Here is a 26,029-nt window from a genome sequence, read left to right on the forward strand (position 1 = left end):
GCATGGTCAAAACTGATTACAGTCTCCTTTTAAGGTGGCCTTTCTCCCAGAGAAGGTTACAATGGATTGCATCCATGTGTATCTTTTTCTGTGGCACACTGCACTTTTTTTTAGTAGGGCTTACATGAGAGAAAGCACAAATGTGGGCCTTGAATGAAAAAAAATATATATCATCTTATTATTATTTGCTTTACATTAGAATATAAGGCTTTTATTTGACTGGAATCAAATATTTTAAGCACTTTTCAAGCCCAGTTTAGTCATGTGACTTTTAAACGGCTCCAATGTGAATTATTTTAGGTAAATTGATTCATTATGCAGGTAGTCAAAGTTGCTTCAAAGTGGAGGTCGTGGTGGCAGAGCAGGGAAGGAGGGCTCAGCTCCTTGTCTACACCCTGGATTTGTTATCCGAAAACCCAGCCTCCATACCTTCCTTTATGTTCTTATTTATGACCCCTCCCCCTCACTGCTCAATCACTGTTTGGTTCCCCTCACTGCTCAATTGCTCCTTGGTTTCCCTTACTGCTCAATGATTTATTGGTGCCTCTCACTGCTCAATTACTGTTCAATTACTATTACCCCTCCCCCACTGCTCAATTACTGGTGGGTTCCATTCATTGCTCAAATACTGGTGGGTTCCATTCATTGCTCAATTACTGCTGAGTCTCCCTCACTGCTCAAATATAGTGTTGAGCGAACTTCTGTTTTAAGTTCGACGTCTAAAGTTCGGCTTCCGGTTAGCGGAGATTCCCGATATGGATTCCGAATTCCGTTGTGGTCCGTGGTAGCGGAATCAATAATGGCCGATTATTGATTCCGCTACCACGGACCACAACGGAATTCGGAATCCATATCGGGATTCTCCGCTAACCGGAAGCCGAACTTTAGACGCCGAACTTAAAACAGAAGTTCGCTCAACACTACTCAAATACTATTTGGTCCCCTCACTGCTCAATGATTACTGGTTGCCTCTCACTGCTTAATTACTGTTAATACTCCTTTACTGTTCAATTACTATTACCCACCCTCACTGCTCAATTACTGCTGGGTCCCCCTCACTGCTCAATTACTACTTGATCTTTATAATAGAGACTCCACCTTTTAAGTGGCTCATCATCATATGAAACCATTATTTTTCTCCTACGTGCCATGGGCAGGACCCACTTTGGCCTCCATGACACCTATGTTACGATTTGAGGCATGCTTTCATCCCCCCCCCCCCTCCAGGACCACACTATGACAATGCTTTAGTCAGTCATTACCAGCCGTGCCGATGCATTCAAGCATTTAAATTATTACCATAATTTAATATTTTGCATTCTGAGGAGCAGAACCCTCGCCGAGGCACCGCACACAACTCACTGTGGAGACATTTTGACCTTCTCCAGCTTTTCTCGTTCTTTCTAAAATCCTCCGCCTGAGGCCACAATTTACTCTTTGCCCTGCTCACATTAAGCACATTACAATTTGGGGACACATTTGTCAAGCTGAGAGCAGCGATAAGACTCCGCTGTCTCTAACTTAATTTTTTGAAACAATGATTGTCACCAACAGGCCAACAGATGATGTATCTTCATCGCCCTGGAATCAGGCATTGTGCTTGTTACACTGGATATTGGGCCGTAATTACATGGGAATTCAGGTTTTCCGGCATTGTGCAACTTCCTAATATCCTTTGTGTGTCAATTTCTTACCGTTTTCAAGATTTCTACTTGCTGTCAGTGACTGAAAACTTGTACAGATAGACTACTTCTCACAGCTGGGTTGTTACAATTGTATTTAGGCAGTGGTGGCTAAACTCCGGCTCTCCGGCTGTGGGGAAACTATGACTCCCAGCATGCTCTATTCATTTCAATGGAGTTCTGAGAACAGCCAAGCAAGTACTGGAGGTTAGCCATCACAGGACAGTACTTGTCACTAGTGATGAGCGGCATAGGCAATATTCAAATTCGCAATACATTCGCAAGTTCGAGAATTTGTGATCTCCAGTCATTGTTTACTTGATTGTGAAAAATCGGCAATGTAATATTTTTGCGATAAATTTGCGATTAGAATATTTAACACTATTCACGAATACGAATATATAGCACTATATTCTAAATATTTGCGAATTCTCGAAGTGGTGATAAAATTAGCGATTTGAATATTCGTGCTCAACACTACTTGTCACTATGGAGGGTGTGTGGGCACTTTAAGGTGAATGAAGAAGTGATACTTTGTATCAGACCCCAGAACCACTCTATTTGTTGCTAAATTTTGTGTCACCCCCCCCCCCCCCCCCCCTTCCATTTCCTTTCTGGTCAGATTTCTTCATTCTTTCATGGAGGGCACCAGTGAGGGGGTTTTGCCGTGGCGCCGGCCACCGTTCGGATCCTGCCCGTTGTATTCTTGAGTTTTGATGCGTTTGTGGCCGTAAATCACTGAGTTAATTAAGGACGGAAAATGTTTTTTTTGTTTTTGTCTGACGTATAAAACGCCTGAAGCTGATGTTTTGGGAGAACTCCTTATATTGCTGAAGATTAAAAGTCCTCAAACTACAGACGTCACCATGGCAACCGCAAAGAGCGGAAACCAAAGAGCCACATCGCCTCTTTCCGAAAACCAGAACAAGGGGATCTTTGCACTTCTTATTTATAGGAACAACACTAAACTTGGACAAACCCTCTTTATATACAGTGAGAGGCTTAGATACAAACCGTATCACACAGGACTGGATTAGATACAGCAGCTCGGCAGACCATATCAGACGTGATAGGCTTAGACACACAGCTCAACACATGATACAATTCGATACAGCAGCTCCGCATACCGTATCTGACATGACTGGATTAGATACACAACTTAGCAGACTGTATCACACAGGACTGGATTAGATACAGCAGCTCGGCACACCATATCAGACATGGCAGGCAGATTTAGATACACAAGCATTACACATTAAGGACAGTATCTGGCATTGCAATATGCGGGCACCCGCCGCGTGCTCCACTTGAACGGGTCGGCAATCCGGAGCTTTGGTGCGGAACGGAGGCACGGAACCCCACGGAAGTACTATGGAGCGCTTCCGTGGTGTTTCTGTCCGTGCCTCTGTTCTATTTTTTTTTTTTTGCGGTGCTGACGGATCACGGACCCATTCAAGTTGAATCCGCCTTAGTGTAAAACTGGCCTTACATTTTCTCAGCATGGTATCACACAAAACAGACCTCGAGATCAGCAGACAATGCCACATATGATAGGATTAGATACATAGGCTCGGTAGATATAAGACAAGAATATAGGGGGAGTCAAAAGTCGCAGGACACCCTTTTATTTCATAAACAAAAGGGAAAATGAAATATCTAAATACCCCAGCAAGTAATGGGTGAGGGGGCCTATCTTTTAGGCCTCGTGTACACGAATGTATTTTCTTTCCGTGTCCGTTCCGGTTTTTTGTGGACCATATACGGAATCATTCATTTCAATGGGACTGCAAAAAAAAAAAATTACTCCGTGTGCATTCCGTTTCCTTATGTCCGTATTTCCGTTCTATTAGGGGCCAGCTGTTCTATTCCGGAATGCACACGGACGTCATCCGTATTTTTTTCGGATCAATTTTTTGTGAACCGCAAAATACATACGGTCGTGTGAATGAGGCCTTAGGCTGATGGTAAATATGCGGATGTGCATGGCTACATTTATAAAGTCATGGAAAATAATGCACTATAGCAGGCAGGGCCAACCTGCGGCCCTCCAGCTGTTGTAAAACTACAACTCCCACCATGCCCTGCTGTAGGCTAATAGCTATAGGTAGTCTGGGCATGCTGGGAGTTGTAGTTTTGCAACAGCTGGAGAGCCTCAGGTTGGCCATCCCTGCACTATAGCAATAGATGCAAACATAAGGCCCCTTTCACACGAGCGAGTATTCCGCGCGGGTGCAATGCGTGATGCGAACGCATTGCGCCCGAACTGAATCCGGACCCATTCATTTCAATGGGTCTGTGTATAGAGATGTCGCAAACATAAAATTTTCCGTTCACGAACGCGAACTTCCGTGAATGTTTTTCGAACAGGGCGAACCGCCATAGACTTCAATAGACAGGCGAATTTTAAAACCCACAGGGACTCTTTTTGGCCACAATAGTGATGGAAAAGTTGTTTCAAGGGGACTAACACCTGGACTGTGGCATATGTTCGCCCGCCGCGGCGAACGCGAACAAGCTATGGTCGCCTGGGAACTGTTCGCCGGCGAATAGTTTGGGACATCTCTATCTGTGCACATGAGCGCTGGTTTTCACGCATCACTTGTGCGTTGCGTTAAAATCGCATCACTTGTGCGTTGCGTTAAAATCGCATCTATATTCTGTGATTTTCACGCAACGCTGGCCCCATAGAAGTGAATGGGGCTGCGTGAAAATTGCATCGCATCCGCAAGCAAGTGTGTATGCCATGCGTTTTTCACTGATGGTTGCTAAGAGATGTTGTTTGCATAGGTAGATTTAGAGCAGGACCTGCCTGGCTGAGACCACCGTGGCGCTGGTAGGTGGGCACAGATGTGTTTTGATCACAATATATTGTCTGAGAGTCCCAGATTTTTTCATTAGAGTGAGGGCTTAGTCCATATATAATGTTTGCATCTATTGTTCTAGTGCATTATTTTCCATAACTTTATAAATGTAGCCATGCACATCCGCATATTTACTATCATATCGTGTTGGATGTTTTATATCTTTTTTCCGTGATTTTTTGAGAAGTCTGTGTGTAAAATGAATTTCTAGCAGCTATTCTGGGTGGAAGTATCCTTTATCAGAGTTTCTTCTGTATCACACATGACCCTTCCCCCTTTTTATAAACCAGTTTTTCTGTTTTCCTCACCAAACAATGGAGTTTTCCGCTCTTTTACACTAAAATATCACCTCGTTGAGGCCTGCATTTATCATAATTGAATCCTTCAGTGTGTAGCCACATGGCAGTTTTATCACAATTCGGTGTATAATTATACTAAATGCTCTGTGATTGTGTGCATATAGCTGTTCTTGTAGGTTATAGCATTGCCAAGTGCAATATAGCATGCCAAATCCCGCACTCTCTGTAATTACAGGATGCTGGCGCTATATGCCGTAATTTATACCTTTAAACCTTGCAGTTCCTTCTCAACTTGCTGTAATCCGGTAGACACTGGGATGAGTAGACAGGTGGAGGCAGCCATGTACAAATACTGGAAGCCAAAGTCTCCAAAACTCCCCGTTGACTAATGGACGCCAACATGCTCTCCAGCTATTGTGAAACTACCACTCCCCATGCCTTAACAACAACAGGGTCTAATGGGACAACAGAAACACTACATTTCTTTGCCCTCCTTTTGTCGTTATTTTGTATCTATATTACTTCCTACATTTAGAAGGAGACGTTAGCTATTTCCAGTCTTCATTTCCCGGAATATCTTCTAAAACCCTGTAATCTACAAGACTGTACATTAAGTAGCTGGGTCCTGACAAATTGCTGAGGGACAAAAAAATATTTGGCCATGATACCAGATCATGGTCCACACTCCACAGCTAGATACATAAGCATGTCTCCACATAGTAAAGGGGAGAAGCGGTTGCGCCACGTTTACAAATTATCCCCTAGCCACAGGACAAGGGATAACATACTGATTGGTGGGGGTCCGACCACTGATCCTGAGAATGCATGTTCTGTTCCCCGGATCTAATGCAGCGGCAGGTCAGGCATGCGTCCTGATACTCCTTTCCTTCTCTATGCAGCTGCTGGGGTTAGACGAGTACAGTGCTTGACAATATTGGCGGTCCCATAAAGAATGAATGAAGTTGCAGTGCGCATGCTCAACCTGCCGCTCCATCAGAATGGGAGAACTGGACCCCCATTGTCAGGATTGGTGGAGCTCCCAGTGGTAGGACCCCTGCTGATCACTTAGTTATCCTCTATCCTGTGGGGATAATTTGTAGGTTTGACATAGCCCCTTTAATTGATGAGGAGAGCAGAGATGGAGGGAGGACAACCTTGACAGCTAGCATGGCTGTCAGACGGGTACTTCCTTTTCCAAAAACTAAAGAAAGCACCCAGGGCTCTTTGGGCCCTTCATAAGAAATTATTCTCCAGGCCTAAACCCTATATCATTATCATCAAGTCTAACAGGTCTTACGTCAAAGAAATAGACTATGGTGGCAAGTGATTGTCTCCAAAGGCAGCAAAATGCTGTTTTTTTCAGCCTGGACCTTCGGAGCCCACTATGGCATTATAGTTTGGGCTCATTAGAGGATCCTCTGGTACTCTGGTGAGCCAGTCCAAACCCGAAAGCACCTAAGGAGTGAGAGCACAGGATTTCTTAGCTCAGCTGGTACACTATTTCATTTTAAGTCAAGTAACCTTTTCTAGAGGGTATGAAGAAAATGTATCAAAATAGGGAAATGGGACCCTTCTGATAAGTAATATATCCACAGTGGAGAACCCCGTTAAGTCCTTGTCCTATTAAAACATTCATATCTCAAGATATCTTTGCTCTTCTATATTCAGTAGAAGAACTCAAATGGAAGATAATTCTACAAGTTCCTTAGCTGTACATTGCACCTGGTCCTCTATAAGTGTAGACCTAGAACAGCAGCATAAAGATACAAAATGAAACATTGAATGGATTATTCTGGAGTCACCTCTAACTGTATCGGCCATTGTAACCTTGGTTTTGCTGAAGACTAATGAGCTGCATATACTGTAGCTCTTCACAATATGACCCATATATGATGGAGAATATCTAAGCTGCCCTCAACTATTCATCTTGTGTCCATTTTTACTCTTTAATTGCCCCAGTTAGAACTCAGAAATGTTATCTCCCCTAACCCTTCTCCTAGTAAGTTAATGCAGGAAAATGCAAGGAGGATAGACATTGAGAGATAAAGGAGCAGGTACAGAATCACAACTAGTGTTTCTCCGGAGAAGAGTGTGCTGATTTTGCAGGGGAAAGTGACCTGTCCACTCATACGATGAGAATAGGGAGGCTGCATGCGATAGGGGCAGCGTCATGATGTGAAGAATAGAATGGAGACAAAAAGGTGGTCACAGACTGGTGACAGAATAGTTAATATTTGCTCAAGATTATAGCGAATATTTGTGACCATATTTGCATTTATATAAACTACAAAGAATGAATACATTTGATGTGTTTTCTTACTACAGATGAGCACAGTGAAAATGCTGCGGCCACGTCTTAACGGGATCCTCTTCAAGTTGACCTTTGAGGAACACATAAGCAACATCAAGCCTGACATCATTGCAGTGACACTGGCCTGTGAGGAGCTAAAGAAGAGTGACAACTTCAAGAAAATGCTAGAACTGGTGTTACTGGTGGGAAATTATATGAACTCTGGCTCCAGAAATGCAAAGTCCCTCGGCTTTAATATCAGTTTCCTCTGCAAGGTAAGAAATTGTACACAGGGAAACATATGGGATGGTCAAGGACTAGGACTCAATTGGGATTGTTATTATTATTAACATCCTCAGTAGAAAACAAGATGATTTCTTCTTCAGAGTGGACCACTAGGGTGATTGTATTATTATTGTGGCATCAGTCTTGCGTTTGCATGAACAAGCTCTAATTTTGAAGACCCAAAAACTAGTAGAATAGGTTTGTCTGTAAAGAATAAATCAAGGCAACTGGACTAACTGTAGATTTCTTGAAAACGTTTCACTCGTTCTTCCAACAAGCTTTCTCAATTCTGAGTGACTGTACAAGAATTCTCTGGGAATAAATATGTAACTGAATCAACATCTGGTAATTATACCCAGCATGGGGTCAGAGGTCATTATACCCAGCACGGGGTCAAAGGTGTTGATTCCATTATCCTAATTGGAGTCAGTAGGTGATAATGACCTCCCAGAAAAAGGTGTCAAGACAGCATTGTATGTACCAGTACCTGCTATTAAATTCCCACATCCTCTAGACCACAAACTGGGCGTCATCCAGACTCTACACCACCGGGCAGAGAAAATCCCCACCAGCACAGAGGCCAAGGCAAAGGAATTCAAACAACTCAGAGGGGCACTTAAAACTTGTGGGTATCCAGATTGGGCCTTTGTCAAAACAGAAGGAAGGAGAAGAAAGAGCACCAAGACTACCAGTGTGGGCGAGAAGCATGACAGACACAAGAATATGGTTATCCCATATGTAGCTGGGGTGTCTGAGAAACTCAAAAGGATTTTTAATAAACATCACATCCCTGTCTGCTTTAAACCCAGCAACACACTGAGGCAACAACTGGTTCACCCAAAAGACCCAACGCCTAAACACAAGATGGACAACATTGTGTACACAGTCCAGTGTAATGAGGAATGCTCAGAACTGTATATCGGTGAAACAAAACAACAACTACATCAGCGTATGGCTCAGCATAGAAGAGCCAAAACCTCTGGTCAAGATTCAGCCGTGTACTTACATCTAAAAGAAACAGGTCACACCTTTGAAGACAGTCAAGTACGTGTTTTGGATAAGGAGGCCGATTGGTACAAACGAGGTGTGAAGGAGGCCATCTACGTAAAAATGGAGAAGCCAAGTTCAAATAGAGGCGGGGGGGGGGGGGAATTAGACATCTATTGTCTACCACATACAATGCTGTCTTGACACCTTTTTCTGCGAGGTCATTATCACCTACTGACTCCAATTAGGATAATGGAATCAACACCTTTGACCCTATGCTGGGTATAATGACCTCTGACCCCATGCTGGGTATAATTACCTTATGTTGTTTCAGTTACATATTTATTCCCAGAGAATTCTTGTACAGTCACTCAGAATTGAGAAAGCATATTCGAAGAACGAGTGAAACGTTTTCAAGAAATCTACAGTAAGTCCAGTTGCCTTGATTTATTCTTTACAGATATACCATGACCTGGATAAATGAGAACCTTCACAGACAGAATAGGTTTGTGCTTTCAGATCTACCACTTTTCTGGTGCATCCTTCCATTGTTCATTATATGTGTCTTTTTTGGGGAATATACACTGCGTGCAGAATTATTAGGCAAATGAGTATTTTGACCACATCATCCTCTTTATGCATGTTGTCTTACTCCAAGCTGTATAGGCTCGAAAGCCTACTACCAATTAAGCATATTAGGTGATGTGCATCTCTGTAATGAGAAGGGGTGTGGTCTAATGACATCAACACCCTATATTAGGTGTGCATAATTATTAGGCAACTTCCTTTCCTTTGGCAAAATGGGTCAAAAGAAGGACTTGACAGGCTCAGAAAAGTCAAAAATAGTGAGATATCTTGCAGAGGGATGCAGCACTCTTAAAATTGCAAAGCTTCTGAAGCGTGATCATCGAACAATCAAGCGTTTCATTCAAAATAGTCAACAGGGTCGCAAGAAGCGTGTGGAAAAACCAAGGCGCAAAATAACTGCCCATGAACTGAGAAAAGTCAAGCGTGCAGTTGCCAAGATGCCACTTGCCACCAGTTTGGCCATATTTCAGAGCTGCAACATCACTGGAGTGCCCAAAAGCACAAGGTGTGCAATACTCAGAGACATGGCCAAGGTAAGAAAAGCTGAAAGACGACCACCACTGAACAAGACACACAAGCTGAAACGTCAAGACTGGGCCAAGAAATATCTCAAGACTGATTTTTCTAAGGTTTTATGGACTGATGAAATGAGAGTGAGTCTTGATGGGCCAGATGGATGGGCCCGTGGCTGGATTGGTAAAGGGCAGTGAGCTCCAGTCCGACTCAGACGCCAGCAAGGTGGAGGTGGAGTACTGGTTTGGGCTGGTATCATCAAAGATGAGCTTGTGGGGCCTTTTCGGGTTGAGGATGGAGTCAAGCTCAACTCCCAGTCCTACTGCCAGTTTCTGGAAGACACCTTCTTCAAGCAGTGGTACAGGAAGAAGTCTGCATCCTTCAAGAAAAACATGATTTTCATGCAGGACAATGCTCCATCACATGTGTCCAAGTACTCCACAGCGTGGCTGGCAAGAAACGGTATAAAAGAAGAAAATCTAATGACATGGCCTCCTTGTTCACCTGATCTGAACCCCATTGAGAACCTGTGGTCCATCATCAAATGTGAGATTTACAAGGAGGGAAAACAGTACACCTCTCTGAACAGTGTCTGGGAGGCTGTGGTTGCTGCTGCACGCAATGTTGATGGTGAACAGATCAAAACACTGAGAGAATCCATGGATGGCAGGCTTTTGAGTGTCCTTGCAAAGAAAGGTGGCTATATTGGTCACTGATTTGTTTTTGTTTTGTTTTTGAATGTCAGAAATGTATATTTGTGAATGTTGAGATGTTATATTGGTTTCACTGGTAAAAATAAATAATTGAAATGGGTATATATTTGTTTTTTGTTAAGTTGCCTAATAATTATGCACAGTAATAGTCACCTGCACACACAGATATCCCCCTAAAATAGCTAAAACTAAAAACAAACTAAAAACTACTTCCAAAAATATTCAGCTTTGATATTAATGAGTTTTTTGGGTTCATTGAGAACATGGTTGTTGTTCAATAATAAAATTAATCCTCAAAAATACAACTTGCCTAATAATTCTGCACTCCCTGTACTAACTAAAAAGTAGTAAAAAAGCAAACAACCAGGGGCTTCCAGAATTGGTCACTTACAAGCAAAAAGTTCACGGTGGTCATGGTCAACTAACCCAAATGTTTTGTGCCTTCTTGAGGGCATGACATCTCAATGGTGATTCCATTAGGTTCTCCATGTTTTGGTATTCAGATAATTCATTTTCCTAAAAATATAAAGCGCAAAGCGATGAGAGAGTTTCTGTGGACTAGATGGATGCTCTAAATTTTAAGAAGACCAATTTACTGCTCCATTTTGTGGCACATGCACCTTATCCTCTTTCAATCTCAGTGGAGCACGGCTAATCATTTTACACTCTTTCATGATCGTAGACTGAGATTATGCAGCGCGTTTCAGATTCTGATGTGAATCCCGATAGACTCCAAAGGGGTTCGTATATATTCACAGTCTGTACTAATAACATTTTGGAATGTTAGGTTTCATCCTCTACTTTTGCATTGCTTCATTGTTTCCAGAAGGTTCTATACATGGCACTCCTCATCTGGTCCTTGCCAGTTGCCACCACTCCATCAACCTTTCGATTTGCCTCCGCAAGTGAGTTTACTGATTAGAAACAATGTCAAGGCTCTGCCATCCATGCTACACCTTGCTGTAGAGCATAGCCAGTAAAGCTCTCATGTTTTATTATTATGTATGGTAAAAATGCAACGCGTTTCGGTGTCAAAATTTTAAAAGAGATGCCCCCGACTCGGAAATGCATTATAGGATTGGTTCATACCAGAATCGGTCTTAAAGGGCTTCTGTCACCCCACAAAAGTCTTTTTTTTTTTTGGATAGTTACATTCCTTATAGCGCGATATAGGAGAATATATTCTTGTCACTTACTTTCATGTGGCCGTTTCTTTAGAAAACGAAGTTTTATAATATGTAAATCCGGTCTCTACCAGCAAGTAGGGCGTCTGAGGAGACGAGCCTCCTCATCTCAGAGCGCCTGCGCCGAATGAACAGAGGCGCGCGATTTTTGAAATACTGACAGGGCCGGCCGGAGGAGGAGATCACGGCTGGCCCTGTCAATCAACACGGCGAGGGGGCGGTTTTCTGCTGTGGCTACCAGCAAGTAGACGCCCTACTTGCTGGTAGAGACCGGATTTACATATTATTAAACTTCGTTTTCTAAAGAAACGGCCGCATGAAAGTGAGTGACAAGATTATATTCTCCTATATCGCGCTATAAGGAATGTAACTATCCAAAAAAAAAAAAGATGACTTTTGTGGGGTGACAGAAGCCCTTTAAGTTGAGTGGTACCTTGACACTTATGTTGTCTACCCATTATATACCTTATGGTGACCAAATAATACAGTCATATAGTGCCCGAAAACCAGTATCTGACAGCCAATCTATTGGATCAGTCATCAAGTGTGGTCCAAATGTAGAATGGGTCGGGGTCGCTGGTGCCCCCTTCCGTAATGACAGGTGATGCGCATTCCCTGCACACCCCTTAGGCCAGTGCTGATTAATGCAGCTCCAGCATTCGGCTTTAACTTTTCAGTCTTGACTTTGTGTAAAAGTTGACAGCTGCCGCCACAACTCATAAAGTTTACTGCAAGAGTCACTTTAGTTACGCATTAAAATGGCACTCTCTCCGGCCCCATCCTATACGTTTCTGCCCCTGTCACTGCGAGAAGCATAACCTTTCCCTGGTGAATCCCTCCACTCAGCGGGTAAATAATTCATATCCTCTCTGTTATTTGTTCCCAGGTAAATTTTACTTTTTCCTTTGGTTTGATGACAGCTCCTTGATTTTAATCAGAATTTTCTTGCCATCTTTTCCTCTACAAGCAAATGCTTTCTGGCGTCTCAATTATTAAAGGAGCTGATCATCTGAGATGATCCCAAACAAAAAGTGCGACGGGGGGAAGGGGGAATGGGACTACTTTCTGCGAGTGGTAATTATGACTGACACTGCAGAATTAAAAGCACGAGTGAAATTGAAAAGCAAAAGCTGGCTCGTAATTGGCGCTGCAGGATTTGCTTATTTATGGGCAAGCGGCAGTCACATACAGTTAATCGGAGACAGTTTGTGATTTTTTTTATTTTTTGGGATTAAAAGGGATTTGGGATTAAACAGTGCATTGTAAATACAAGCTTTGAGATTGGTTTCTTGCATAGGAGCTGTCCGTGCTTCCATCCTTGGCTGAATCAAGCATGGATTACCCTGGTTTAGCTGTGTACGCTACATTAAACATGCTGCGGTCAGTGGTCAGCACAACCTGGCGGAAATGAATCGTGCATCTCCTGCTAAGTGAGCGGCAGCGGCCTTCTAAGCCTCGCTTTATTACAATGCTGTATCCAGGCAGCTTTATGTGCAGCTCATGAGGACGGTCTTATTCCAGTACTAGATGCAATTTTCGAAAAATAAAAATGAAGCCCAATTTATCATGTACCGTGTATACGACAATATTAAAATACACAGATTTAGCAAAGTTGGGTTTGTCGGTTGTCACTGCACTTGTTGATATTATGGCTACAAGATCATGCACTGTTCAATATGCAGGGCAGGGGCATTGCTAGAGTCTGAAGATATCCGGGGAACGAGCCCAGGTGAAGCCACGCCCCCACCCCATTAAGCCACACCATCATCACCACTGGGGGGGGGGGCTTCACAGTAGTAATTAACCCCTTTCAGCAGTCCCCCCTTCAGTGAATGGGGGACTGCTGAATGGGGTTAATAACTACAGTGAAGGGACTAGCTGTCTGGGCAACCCCACAGATCATACATAACAGTGCCATCCACAAATCCCCATCATTGTCATCCACAGATCCCCATCATTGTCATCCACAGATCCCCATCAGTGTCATTCACAGATCCCCATCAGTGTCATTCACAGATCCCCATCAGTGTCATCCATAGATCCCCATCAGTGTCATCCATAGATCCCCATCAGTGTCATCCATAGATACCCATCAGTGTCATCCACAGATCCCCCATATGTGTCATCCACAGATCCCCCATAAGTGTCATCCACAGATCCCCCATAAGTGTCATCCACAGATCCCCCATAAGTGTCATCCACAGATCCCCCATAAGTGTCATCCACAGATCCCCCATAAGTGTCATCCACAGATCCCCCATAAGTGTCATCCACAGATCCCCCATAAGTGTCATCCACAGATCCCCCATAAGTGTCATCCACAGATCCCCCATAAGTGTCATCCACAGATCCCCCATAAGTGTCATCCACATATCCCCCATAAGTGTCATCCACATATCCCCCATAAGTGTCATCCACAGATCCCCATAAGTGTCATCCACAGATCCCCCATAAGTGCCATCCACAGATCCCCATAAGTGTCATCCACAGATCCCCATAAGTGTCATCCACAGATCCCCATAAGTGTCATCCACAGATCCCCATCAGTGTCATCCACAGATCCCCATCAGTGTCATCCACAGATCCCCATCAGTGTCATCCACAGATCCCCATCAGTGTCATCCACAGATCCCCATCAGTGTCATCCACAGATTCCCATCAGTGTCATCCACAGATCCCCATCAGTATCATCCACAGATCCCCATCAGTGTCATCCACAGATCCCCATCAGTGTCATCCACAGATCCCTATCAGTGTCATCCACAGATCCCCATCAGTGTCATCCACAGATCCCCATCAGTGTCATCCACAGATCCCCATCAGTGTCATCCACAGATCCCCATCAGTGTCATCCACAGATCCCCATCAGTGTCATCCACAGATCCCTAACAGTGACATCCACAGATCCTCCATACATGTCATCCACAGATCCTCCATACATGTCATCCACAGATCCCCATCAGTGTCATCCATAGAAACATAGAAACATAGAATGTGTCGGCAGATAAGAACCATTTGGCCCATCTAGTCTGCCCAATATACTGAATACTATGGATAGCCCCCCGGCCCTATCTTATATGAAGGATGGCCTTATGCCTATCCCATGCATGCTTAAACTCCTTCACTGTATTTGCAGCTACCACTTCTGCAGGAAGGCTATTCCATGCATCCACTACTCTCTCAGTAAAGTAATACTTCCTTATATTACTTTTAAACCTTTGCCCCTCTAATTTAAAACTGTGTCCTCTTGTGGTAGTTTTTCTTCTTTTAAATATGCTCTCCTCCTTTACCGAGTTGATTCCCTTTATGTATTTAAAAGTTTCTATCATATCCCCCTTGTCTCTTCTTTCTTCCAAGCTATTCATATTAACCCTTTCCCGACTGCAATCTGTATATATACGTGATAGCTGCACATGCCCCGTGCAGCTATCACGTCTATAAACGTCAAGACAGTTCTTTAATCCAAGCGCTGCAAAGCGCTTGGATTAAAGCTTCTGCCCCCGCACTGCTGCTGTCACGGACAGCATACAGTTCAGTAATGCCGGCAAGGGACCAATCAGAGTGGCCCCTTGCCGACAATCGATCCGATTGGTTAGTCTGTGCAGACTAACCAATCGGATCGCGGCAGTGGAAAAAATGCCGGTTTCAGGCTCTGATCTGCGCTCTGCAGATCACAGCCTGAAATCAGGTAGTGTCTCTGTGGCCCCCAATCTGTGCCCCCTTCCTGTGCCCCCCGATCTGTGCTCCTCCAAGACCCCCCTGTGCGCGCCTGCCCCTGATGAAGTAGTTTCCCCGCCCGATCCATATTTATGTAGTAGATCCATATTTATGTAGATCCATACTGATGCGGTCCGCCCCATGCTGTCTTCCCGCCCCTCCTGCCCCAGCCTCCCTCACCCTCAAGGTTAGCCGTACCCCAATACAACCCCCCCCCTTCCCATTCCAGCGCTGCCCCCGATCCTGTGCCCCCGATCCTGTGCCCCCGCTGTGTGTGATGGCGGCGGCTCCATTCCTGAGCCGCTGCCGTCAGCAGCGAGTGTCAGCTCTATGCTGACACTCTGCTGTAACCCCATAGATGCTGCGGTTGCAGCATCCATGGGGTTAATAGAGGGAGGGAGCTCCCTCTCTGAACCATCGGGGCTGCAGCGCTGATAGCAGCGCCCGATGGTTGCCATGGCAACCGGACGCTTTGCAAAGGCGTCCGGTTGCCATGGCAAAGGCATCTGGTGCTGCCACCTACAGGGCATCTAATAGTATTATACTTTGCAATGCAAGAGCATTGCAAAGTATAGTACAGCCATCAGCCCCATTGGATCTTCATGATCCAAGAGGGACTTGATAAAAAAAGGAAAGTGAAAATAATAAAAATGAAAAATAAATAAAAATGTAAATTAAAAAAAGAAATTGCCTTTTCCTATAAAAAAAATAAAAAAATAAAATACACATATTAGGTGTCACCGCGTCCGTAACGACCGTCTCTATAAATATATCACATGATAGACCCAGTCCGATAAACACTATTAAAAAAAAATAAAAAAAACTGTGCCAAAAAAAGCTATTTTTGTCACCTTACATCACAAATAGTGCAACAGCAAGCGATAAAAAAGGCTTATGACCCCCAAAATAGTACCAATTAAACCGTCACCTCATCCCGCAAAACATGATACCCTATTTAAGACAATCGCCCAAAAAATATAAAAGCTATGGCTCTCAGACTATGGAGACACTAAAACATAATTTTTTTGGTTTCAGAAATGCTATTATTGTGTAAAACTTAAATAAATAAGAAAAAGTATACATATTAGGTATTGCCACGTCCGTAACGATCTTCTCTATAAAACTATCACATGACCTAACTCCTCAGATGAACGCTGTAAAAATAAATAAATGAAAACTGTTCCAAAACAGCCAATTTTTTGGTCACCTTGCCATATAAAGTGTAATAATGAATGATCAAAAAATCCTATGTACCCAAAAATGGTACCAATTAAAACCTCAACACTTTCTGCAAAAAACGAGCCCTTGCACAAGACGATCGGCAGAAAAATAAAAAACATATGGCGTTCAGAAAACCAATCCAGCAAAATCTGCCTTCCAAAAACCGTATGGCATTCCTTTCCTTCTGCGCCCTGCCGTGTGCCCGTACAGCAGTTTACGACCACATGTGGGGTGTTTCTGTAAACCGCGGAATCAGGGTAATAAATATTGAGTTTTGTTTGGCTGTTAACCCTCAATGTGTTAAATAAAAAAATGCAATAAAATGGAAAATCTGCCAAAAATGTGAAATTTAGAAATTTCATCTCCATTTTCCTTTAATTCTTGTGGAACACCTAAAGGGTTAAAAAAGTTTGTAAAATCAGTTTTGAGTAACTTGAGGGGTGTAGTTTTTGCAATGGGGTCATTTATGGGGGTATCCACTATGTAGGCCCCACAAAGTGACTTCAGACCTGAACTGGTCCTTATAAAGTGGGTTTTGGAAATTTTCTTAAAAAATTTAAGAATTGCTTCTAAACTTCTAAGCCTTCTAACGTCCTAAAAAAATAAAATGACATTTCCAAAATGATGCCAACATAAAGTAGACATATGGGAAATGTTAAGTAATAAATATTTTATTAGATATGACTTTCTGTTTTAGAAGCAGAGAAATTGAAATTTGTAAAATTGTGAATTTTTCAAAATTTTGGGTACATTTTGGATTTTTTCATAAATAAAGGTGAAATATATTGACTCAAATATATGACTATCATGAAGTACAATATGTCACGAGAAAACAATCTCAGAATGGTTTGTATAAGTAAAAGTGTTCCAAAGCTATTACCACATAAAGTGACGCATGTCAGATTTGTAAATTTTGACCTGGACATTAGGGCATCAATGACCCTTGGTCACGAAAGGGTTAAGGTCCTTTAACCTTTCCTGGTAAGTTTTATCCTGCAATCCATGTACTAGTTTAGTAGCTCTTCTCTGAACTCTCTCTAGAGTATCTATATCCTTCTGGAGATATGGCCTCCAGTACTGCGCACAATACTCCAAGTGAGGTCTCACCAGTGTTCTGTACAGCGGCATAAGCACTTCACTCTTTCTACTGCTTATACCTCTCCCTATACATCCAAGCATTCTGCTGGCATTTCGTGCTGCTCTATTACATTGTCTTCCCACCTTTAAGTCTTCTGAAATAATTACTCCTAAATCCATTTCCTCAGATACTGAGGTCAGGACTGTGTCAAATATTCTATATTCTGCCCTTGGGTTTTTACGCCCCAGGTGCATTATCTTGCACTTATCCACATTGAATTTCATTTTCCAGAGTTCTGACCATTCTTCTAGTTTTCCTAAATCCTTTTCCATTTGGCGTTTCCCTCCAGGAACATCAACCCTGTTACATATCTTTGTGTCATCAGCAAAAAGACAAACCTTACCATCGAGGCCTTTTGCAATATCACTTATGAAGATATTAAACAAAATCGGTCCCAGTACAGATCCCTGTGGAACCCCACTGGTAACATGACCTTGTTTTGAATGTTCTCCATTGACTACAACCCTCTGTTGTCTGTCACTCAGCCACTGCCTAATCCACTCAACAATATGGGAGTCCATGCTCAATGACTGCAGTTTATTGATAAGTCTTCTATGTGGGACAGTGTCAAAAGCCTTACTAAAATCTAGATATGCGATGTCTACTGCACCTCCACCGTCTATTATTTTATTCACCCAGTCAAAAAAATCTATAAGATTTGTTTGACATGATCTCCCTGAAGTAAACCCATGTTGTTTTTCATCTTGCAATCCATGGGATTTTAGATGTTCCACAATCCTATCCTTTAATAGGGTTTCCATTAATTTGCCTACTATTGATGTCAGACTCACTGGTCTATAGTTGCTCAATTCCTCCCTACTACCTTTCTTGTGAATGGGCACGACATTTGCCAATTTCCAATCCACAGATCCCCAATAGTGTCATCCACAGATCCCCAACAGTGTCATCCACAGATCCCCATCAGTGTCATCCACAGATCCCCATCAGTGTCATCCACAGATCCCCATCAGTGTCATCCACAGATCCCCATCAGTGTCATCCACAGATCCCTATCAGTGACATCCACAGATCCTCCATACATGTCATCCACAGATCTCCCATAAGTGTCATCCACAGATCTCCCATAAGTGTCATCCACGGATCCCCCATAAGTGTCATCCACGGATCCCCCATAAGTGTCATCCACGGATCCCCCATAAGTGTCATCCACAGATCCCCCATAAGAGTCATCCACGTATCCCCCATAAGTGTCATCCACGGATCCCCCATAAGTGTCATCCACGGATCCCCCATAAGTGTCATCCACAGATCCCCTTCCCCGCCCAGCGCCGCCGCCTAGCTAATTTATTCACTTCACTTGCCTCTGTATAATCTCGCTCAGGCGCACTGGCAGAGGCACCGTCGAACAAGGTGCGTTGGAAGACAGCGCATGCGCACTTCGCTCGACGATTACACAGAGGCAAGTGAAGTGAATAAATTAGCTAGGAGGCGGCGCCGTGGGCCGGGGGCCCCCACCGGCCCTGCATTCATAGTAACATAGTACATAAGGCCGAAAAAAGACATTTGTCCATCCAGTTCGGCATGTTATCCTGCAAGTTGATCCAGAGGAAGGCAAAAAAAAACCCTGTGAGGTAGAAGCCAATTTTCCCCACTTTAGGGGAATAAAAAATTCCTTCCCGACTCCAATCAGGCAATCAGAATAACTCCCTGGATCAACGACCCCTCTCTAGTAGCCATAGACTGTAATATTATTACACTCCAGAAATACATCCAGGCCCCTCTTGAATTCCTTTATTGTACTCACCATCACCACCTCCTCAGGGAGAGAGTTCCATAGTCTCACTGCTCTTACCGTAAAGAATCCTTTTCTATGTTTGTGTACAAAACTTCTTTCCTCCAGACGCAGAGGATGTCCCCTCGTCACAGTCACAGTCCTGGGGATAAATAGATGATGGGAGAGATCTCTGTACTGATCCCTGATATATTTATACATATTAATTAGATCTCCCCTCAGTCACCTTTTTTCTAAAGTGAATAACCCTAATTTTGATAATCTTTCAGGGTACTGTAGTTGCCCCATTCCAGTTATTACTTTAGTTGCCCTCCTCTGGACCCTCTCCAGCTCTGCTATGTCTGCCTTGTTCACAGGAGCCCAGAACTGTACACAGTACTCCATGTGTGGTCTGACTAATGATTTGTAAAGTGGTAGGACTATGTTCTTATCACGGGCATCTATGCCCCTTCTGATGCAACCCATTATCTTATTGGCCTTGGCAGCAGCTGCCTGACACTGGTTTTTGTAGCTTAGTTTGCTGTTTATTAAAATTCCTAGATCCTTTTCCATGTCAGTGTTACCCAGTGTTTTACCATTTAGTATGTACGGGTGACTTGCATTATTCCTTCCCATGTGCATAACTTTACATTTGTCAGTGTTAAACCTCATCTGCCACTTATCTGCCCAAGCCTCCAATCTATCCAGATCCCTCTGTAGTAGTATACTGTCCTCTTCAGTGTAAATTACTTTACACAGTTTAGGGGCACTGGACAAAAGATCCGGGGCTCCAGCCCCGAATGTTTTGAACTAACGACGCCCCTGATGCAGGACTGGGTTTATCATTGAGCACCACTTATGTGAGATGCGCCATGATGCTGTGTGGCCGCCACTTCCATGATCACATGCCGTATGTTGGACACATGATCCCAAGCCTGGGGTTAGAACCCGCAGCACATGCGTGAGTCTAGATCTCACTTTGGTGAGAGAATCAGATTTGCTCCCTCACTGCAGGTTGTAATACCAGGTCGGGATCACGTTCCCAGTGTGTGGTAGTCGTGATCCCGGAAGTGGCGGCTGCACATGATCACGGCACATCTCGGATGACCCCTTTAAGTTCACATGCCGTTTTATATGTGCTCCTGATTATTAGAGATTAGCGAATCAAAGTATCCGATGTGGACTTCGATGCAGATTTCAGGAAAAATTTGATTTGCCACGGAGCCGAATTTCCTTGTGCCTCAAATCAATTTTTCCTAAAATGGTGGCTGAAAAAAAAATATATATATATACTCACCTCATCCACCGAATTGCGGAGAGGCCGTCCGCTCCCGTCTTGAATGAAGAAAACCCGCCAAAGCACCTGCAGTGACTGTGAACCACGTGATCAGGCTGGGCGCGTGTGGTGATGTCATCAGTGGCCACCGTGATCACGTGGTGATGTCTTCACACTCTCCGCAGGCCCTTTGGCACATTTTTCTTCAATCAACACTGGAGCAGAGGGCCTCTCCACGATCCAATGGATGAGGTGAGTATATATGTATTTTTTTGTAACCCCTGATCAACCCTTGAGCATCTGAATGTGAGTCTCAGAAGCCTCGATCAGCGTTGAACGCGGCATCACAATCGCTGCCCCTCGTCATTGCGCCTGCTCCATACAATTGAAGGTAATTTGAATTTCTAAACGAAGTTCTGTGAAGCTGCCAAATCAAATTTTTCTTTTTTTTTTTACTAATCTCTATTGATTATGTACAGATGTAGCAAAACTGTTTATTGGGCACAGCTCAAACTGATACTGAGGGGTGTCTGAGTATGGCATGGGCCCCAGGGAATAAATGGTTAACACCATTATGTATAAGGCACCGTGCAGGGGCCGGTTTTGTCTGCCAAGCACTGTGCAGCTTCCAATATGAAGAAATTTGAAATGTAATATGTGCCGTGAAATTCCTGCATTCCAGAAGTAATTATACAAAATCTCAATAATCTCCTAAATATCAGAATGTATGAATTATCAGATACCACATAAAAGAAGGGGCTATACTCTGGGAACCAGGCAGGGTCCAGGAAATAAAATCTTGTAACAATTGACTCCTTGGGGGTGGGGGATACATAAAGAGAGGGTGGGGCCACAAGCAACAGGGATCTCTTCCCTGCTTCTCACTAAGAATCTGGTTCTGTTATCAACCTTCTCAGTCTGGTGTTTGCTGGGAGTTTATTTTATTTTATGATATACCTTTAAATACCTTTAGTTTCTGGGCCTTTTTTCCGGGTAAAGTGATAGCTCTGTGCAGTTTTGAGTACTGGTCCATTGGTCTTATTTGAGGGCATCCTGGGATTTGTGGTTCCACGGTCTGTATTGTTGTTGTGATTTTTGGTTTGGTGGTCTTCTTGTTGGACTTAGCAGTTCAGGGTCAGTTCTGCCGGTTGTATTCCTCTCACCTACCTTAATCGCTGTCCACCATACTGTTGTCTCCTGCATTGCCAGACTCATCATCTTCTTACAGTTTTCTCTTCGTCTATCGATGAGTTTATCAGTCGGAGTTTGTTGTCTATCAATCTAATACAAGCTTGGCACGAAAGGTCTGATAACCGTCAGGTTGTTCCATAATTCTGCTCTACTGAATTCCTGGAGGTATCTGACAACCAAGAGCTATAGTTTGGAGCTGCTATTGGTGAAGTCAAGTTCTGCAGTCTTGCAAACAGCCAACATTGTTATAGTGATGTCCCTGCAGGACCTTTCGAGGTTGACATTTTGGTTTCATCATCTTCTCTTCCCTGGGATGAGACAGGCCTCTCACCGTCATCCTCTGGTCCATCATATCAGGCTGATGTGACACGTTTTACTAGACGAAAACTCTGAGGAACGTGCCCGACGTCTGACAAACTTCAGATGAAATAAAACGAATCCGAGAAGAAATATCATCATCGTCTTGTTTTTGAGGAAGGAGATTAGGATTTTCAAATCAAATGCAGCGCACAGACTGACAACCATCTTCTGGGAAATGGATCCTCGCGCAGCAGCAACAACTTCCCATTAGGACAGAATAATAAACATTTGCACGGACGATCAGGAGCCGCGAAACTCATCAAAACCAAAGTAGAGTCGGAATCCACCGCGCCCTCCGTTCTCATTTCTGTCTTGTAATAAAGTTGCAGACGCATTTATTGGACACTTGGTTTCTGTGATTGTCTGCTGATGACAGATTAGAGAGGAGCGCAGCGTCTTGTAGTGATTATACTCCGCTTCTTCATGAACATCTTACATGTTGATGCCGTTGAAGAAGATTTTTAACTTTGTAAAAGCCAAAGAAGCTCCAGTATATGCCGTATGTGCGTCTCCAGGGCCTAGGGACTGCTTATATAGGAGGTGCAGAGACAGCAGTCCCACCGAGGCAAGAGTCCCGGGGGTCCCAAATGTCTTTCTGTCACTTACGAAGACACCAGTATTATAACAGATAGAGAGATAGATAGATAGATAGATAGATAGATAGATAATAGATAGATAGATATGAGATAGATAGATAGATAGATAGATAATAGATAGATAATAGATAGATAGATAATAGATAGATAGATAGATAGATAATAGATAGATAGATATGAGATAGATAGATAGATAGATAGATAGATAGATAGATAGATAGATAGATAGATAGATAGATAGATAATAGATAGATAGACGGATGTTTTGGTGCTATGGAGTCCCACATGCGGTTCCGGCCCACTTCCTTCTTTCTTCCATCTAAATCCCGAAGATGTCTGGATCTCAGGACTTCTCTGCCGGACGCTGACGGATAATCACAGAGAAGCTGCAGACAGGAGAAGGAGATCCGGGGGCCCCACATGTCACCTCCCTGCACACAGTGATTCACACTGATGAGTCCATATTCTGGATACAGAATACTGAGTGACAACCAGTACCGGCAGCAGCAGCTGCACACAGTTGTCACTGACCTCTGACCCTGTATATTATATAAAACAGCATCTGATTGCAGTATTTCAGAGCTTTGCTCACTGCTCCACCTCTGCATTCTGTTCATGTACCAGAGAGCCGGGGACAGGCCGATTATTAGGAATAGTTATCAATCTGTACTGCAGTGCATGGATCCTGTATTACTGGGTATGTGTCAGTCAACACTGCAGCTCTTGAATTTTGTTCAAGAAATAGGGAATTTAGAATGAGCAAACTATAGGAACCTTTTTATATATATATATATAGGAGAATAAATAAAACTGTACTGCATGCACTTGTAAGAGAACAGTCCTTTACTGCTTTATGTGTCGGTCCTTACTGTAGTTCTAGCATTCTATTCATGACGAACCCCCAAGCTCAGAATGAGAAAAACTATAGCAACCTCCTCACATACAATAGTGTATGCCATTGTTTTGCCATGTCATTTCATAAGAAATTGTCTTACAGGTTCTTCATGTGTTTGTGTCGGTCTAGAATTCTGTTCACGATGAACCTGCAAGCTCAGGATGAGCAAAATTGTAGGAACCTTCCTAGATACATTAGTGTAAGCCAAAATTTAAGGAGAAAATTCTTGTGTCAGTCTTCACTGCAGTTCTAGCATTCTGTTTGTGATGATCCCAGGAGCTCAGGATGAGCAAACCTATACACCCTTTGTTAGGTACAGTATATGTCACTGTCCTTCAGTGCATGCGGTTGTAGGAGGATGATACATGGGTGCGTGCTCCTCCAGTGCCCCCTTCTGTTCAGTCCATGAGGTTCTTATTTGACTGTGTTCAGACCATGAACCCGTGAGCGGCCGGCACTGTGCAGGTCTATCAGTAGACAACGGCCGCTGAGTCTGCTACATTGTATCCATATCCACCCGAGAACATTCCGCCAGGTATCCAGATATATGATATCCACTATTTATGAAATAACAATGACGGACAGACGAGACCCTCTCATGGCCTCACCCAGAAGAGGGAGCGAGAGGCCGACGCTAAAGAACCATCCCTTCCAGTCTGAGACAAAGACAACAAACCTTTAGCTTTACTTCTGCTCAGATCTGAAAGGTTTCACGTACAAGAGAAGAAAACAAAGGTTCAGCTTAGATGTTCCAGGCCCAGAAAAGAAACTACACAGAACCTGAGCCGTCAGCACAACGGCCACTGAATTCACAGATAGAAAGACCAACAGCCTGGTAGGGGCTCTGTACGGTATTAGTATTGAGGCTCTGTACGGTATTAGTATTGAGACTCTGTACAGTATTAGTATTGAGACTCTGTACAGTATTAGTATTGAGGGCGCTGTACGGTATTAGTATTGAGGCTCCGTACGGTATTAGTATTGAGGCTCTGTACGGTATTAGTATTGAGGGCGCTGTACGGTATTAGTATTGAGGCTCTGTACAGTATTAGTATTGAGGCTCTGTATAATATTAGTATTGAGGCTCTGTATAATATTAGTATTGAGGCTCTGTACAGTATTCGTATTGAGGCTCTGTACGGTATTTGTATTGAGGCTCTGTACGGTATTAGTATTGAGGCTCTGTACGGTATTAGTATTGAGGCTCTGTACGGTATTAGTATTGAGGCTCTGTACGGTATTAGTATTGAGGCTCTGTACGGTATTAGTATTGAGGCTCTTTACGGTATTAGTATTGAGGGCTCTGTATGGTATTAGTATTGAGGCTCTGTACGGTATTAGTATTGAGGCTCTGTACGGTATTTGTATTGAGACTCTGTATGGTATTAGTATTGAGGCTCTGTACGGTATTAGTATTGAGGCTCTGTACGGTATTAGTATTGAGGCTCTGTACGGTATTAGTATTGAGGCTCTTTACGGTATTAGTATTGAGGGCTCTGTATGGTATTAGTATTGAGGCTCTGTACGGTATTAGTATTGAGGCTCTGTACGGTATTAGTATTGAGGCTCTGTACGGTATTAGTATTGAGGCTCTGTACGGTATTAGTATTGAGGGTCTGTACGGTATTAGTATTGAGGCTCTGTACGGTATTAGTATTGAGGCTCTGTATGACTGTAGTATTGAGGGCTCTGTACAGTATTAGTATTGAGGGCACTGTACGGTATTAGTATTGAGGCTCTGTATAGTGGTATTATTGAGGCTCTGTATGGTATTAGTATTGAGGCTCTGTATAGTGGTATTATTGAGGCTCTGTATGGCGGTAATATTGAGGCTCTGTACAGTATTAGTATTGAGGGCGCTGTACGGTATTAGTATTGAGGCTCTGTATAGTGGTATTATTCAGGCTCTGCATGGCGGTAGTATTGAGGGCGCTGTACGGTATTAGTATTGAGGCTCTGTATAGTGGTATTATTGAGGCTCTGTATGGCGGTAGTATTGAGGCTCTGTATGGTATTATTATTGAGGCTCTGTATGACGGTAGTATTGAGGGGTCTGTACAGTATTAGTATTGAGGCTCTGTATGGTATTATTGAGGCTCTGTATAGTGGTATTATTGAGGCTTTGTATGGCGGTAGTATTGAGACTCTGTACAATATTAGTATTGAGGGTCTGTATGGTATTAGTATTGAGGCTCTGTATAGTATTAGTATTGAGACTCTGTACAGTATTAATATTGAGGCTCTGTATGGCGGTAGTATTGAGGCTCTGTACGGTATTAGTATTGAGACTCTGTACAGTATTAGTATTGAGGCTCTGTATGGTATTTGTATTGAGGCTCTGTACAGTATTAGTATTGAGACTCTGTACAGTATTAGTATTGAGACTCTGTACGGTATTAGTATTGAGGCTCTGTACGGTATTAGTATTGAGGGTTCTGTATGGTGGTAGTATTACGGGCTCTGTACAGTATTAGTATTGAGGCTCTGTATGGTGGTAGTAT

General features: G+C 43.3%; 1 protein-coding gene across 4 annotated transcripts in view; it reads left to right on the plus strand.

The window, feature by feature from the left end:
• DIAPH2 (diaphanous related formin 2) overlaps window positions 1-26,029 on the plus strand; it is a 1,253,176-nt gene that overhangs the window by 636,530 nt on the left and 590,617 nt on the right. For all 4 annotated transcript variants that reach the window (XM_040442348.1, XM_040442349.1, XM_040442347.1 and 1 more), the window contains one exon: window positions 7,168-7,407. In XM_040442348.1, coding sequence (XP_040298282.1) covers window positions 7,168-7,407 — 240 coding nt within the window. The remainder of the gene's footprint in view (window positions 1-7,167; window positions 7,408-26,029) is intronic.

Source organism: Bufo bufo, chromosome 8 (genome assembly GCF_905171765.1).
Source record: "Bufo bufo chromosome 8, aBufBuf1.1, whole genome shotgun sequence".
NCBI lineage: Eukaryota > Metazoa > Chordata > Amphibia > Anura > Bufonidae > Bufo > Bufo bufo.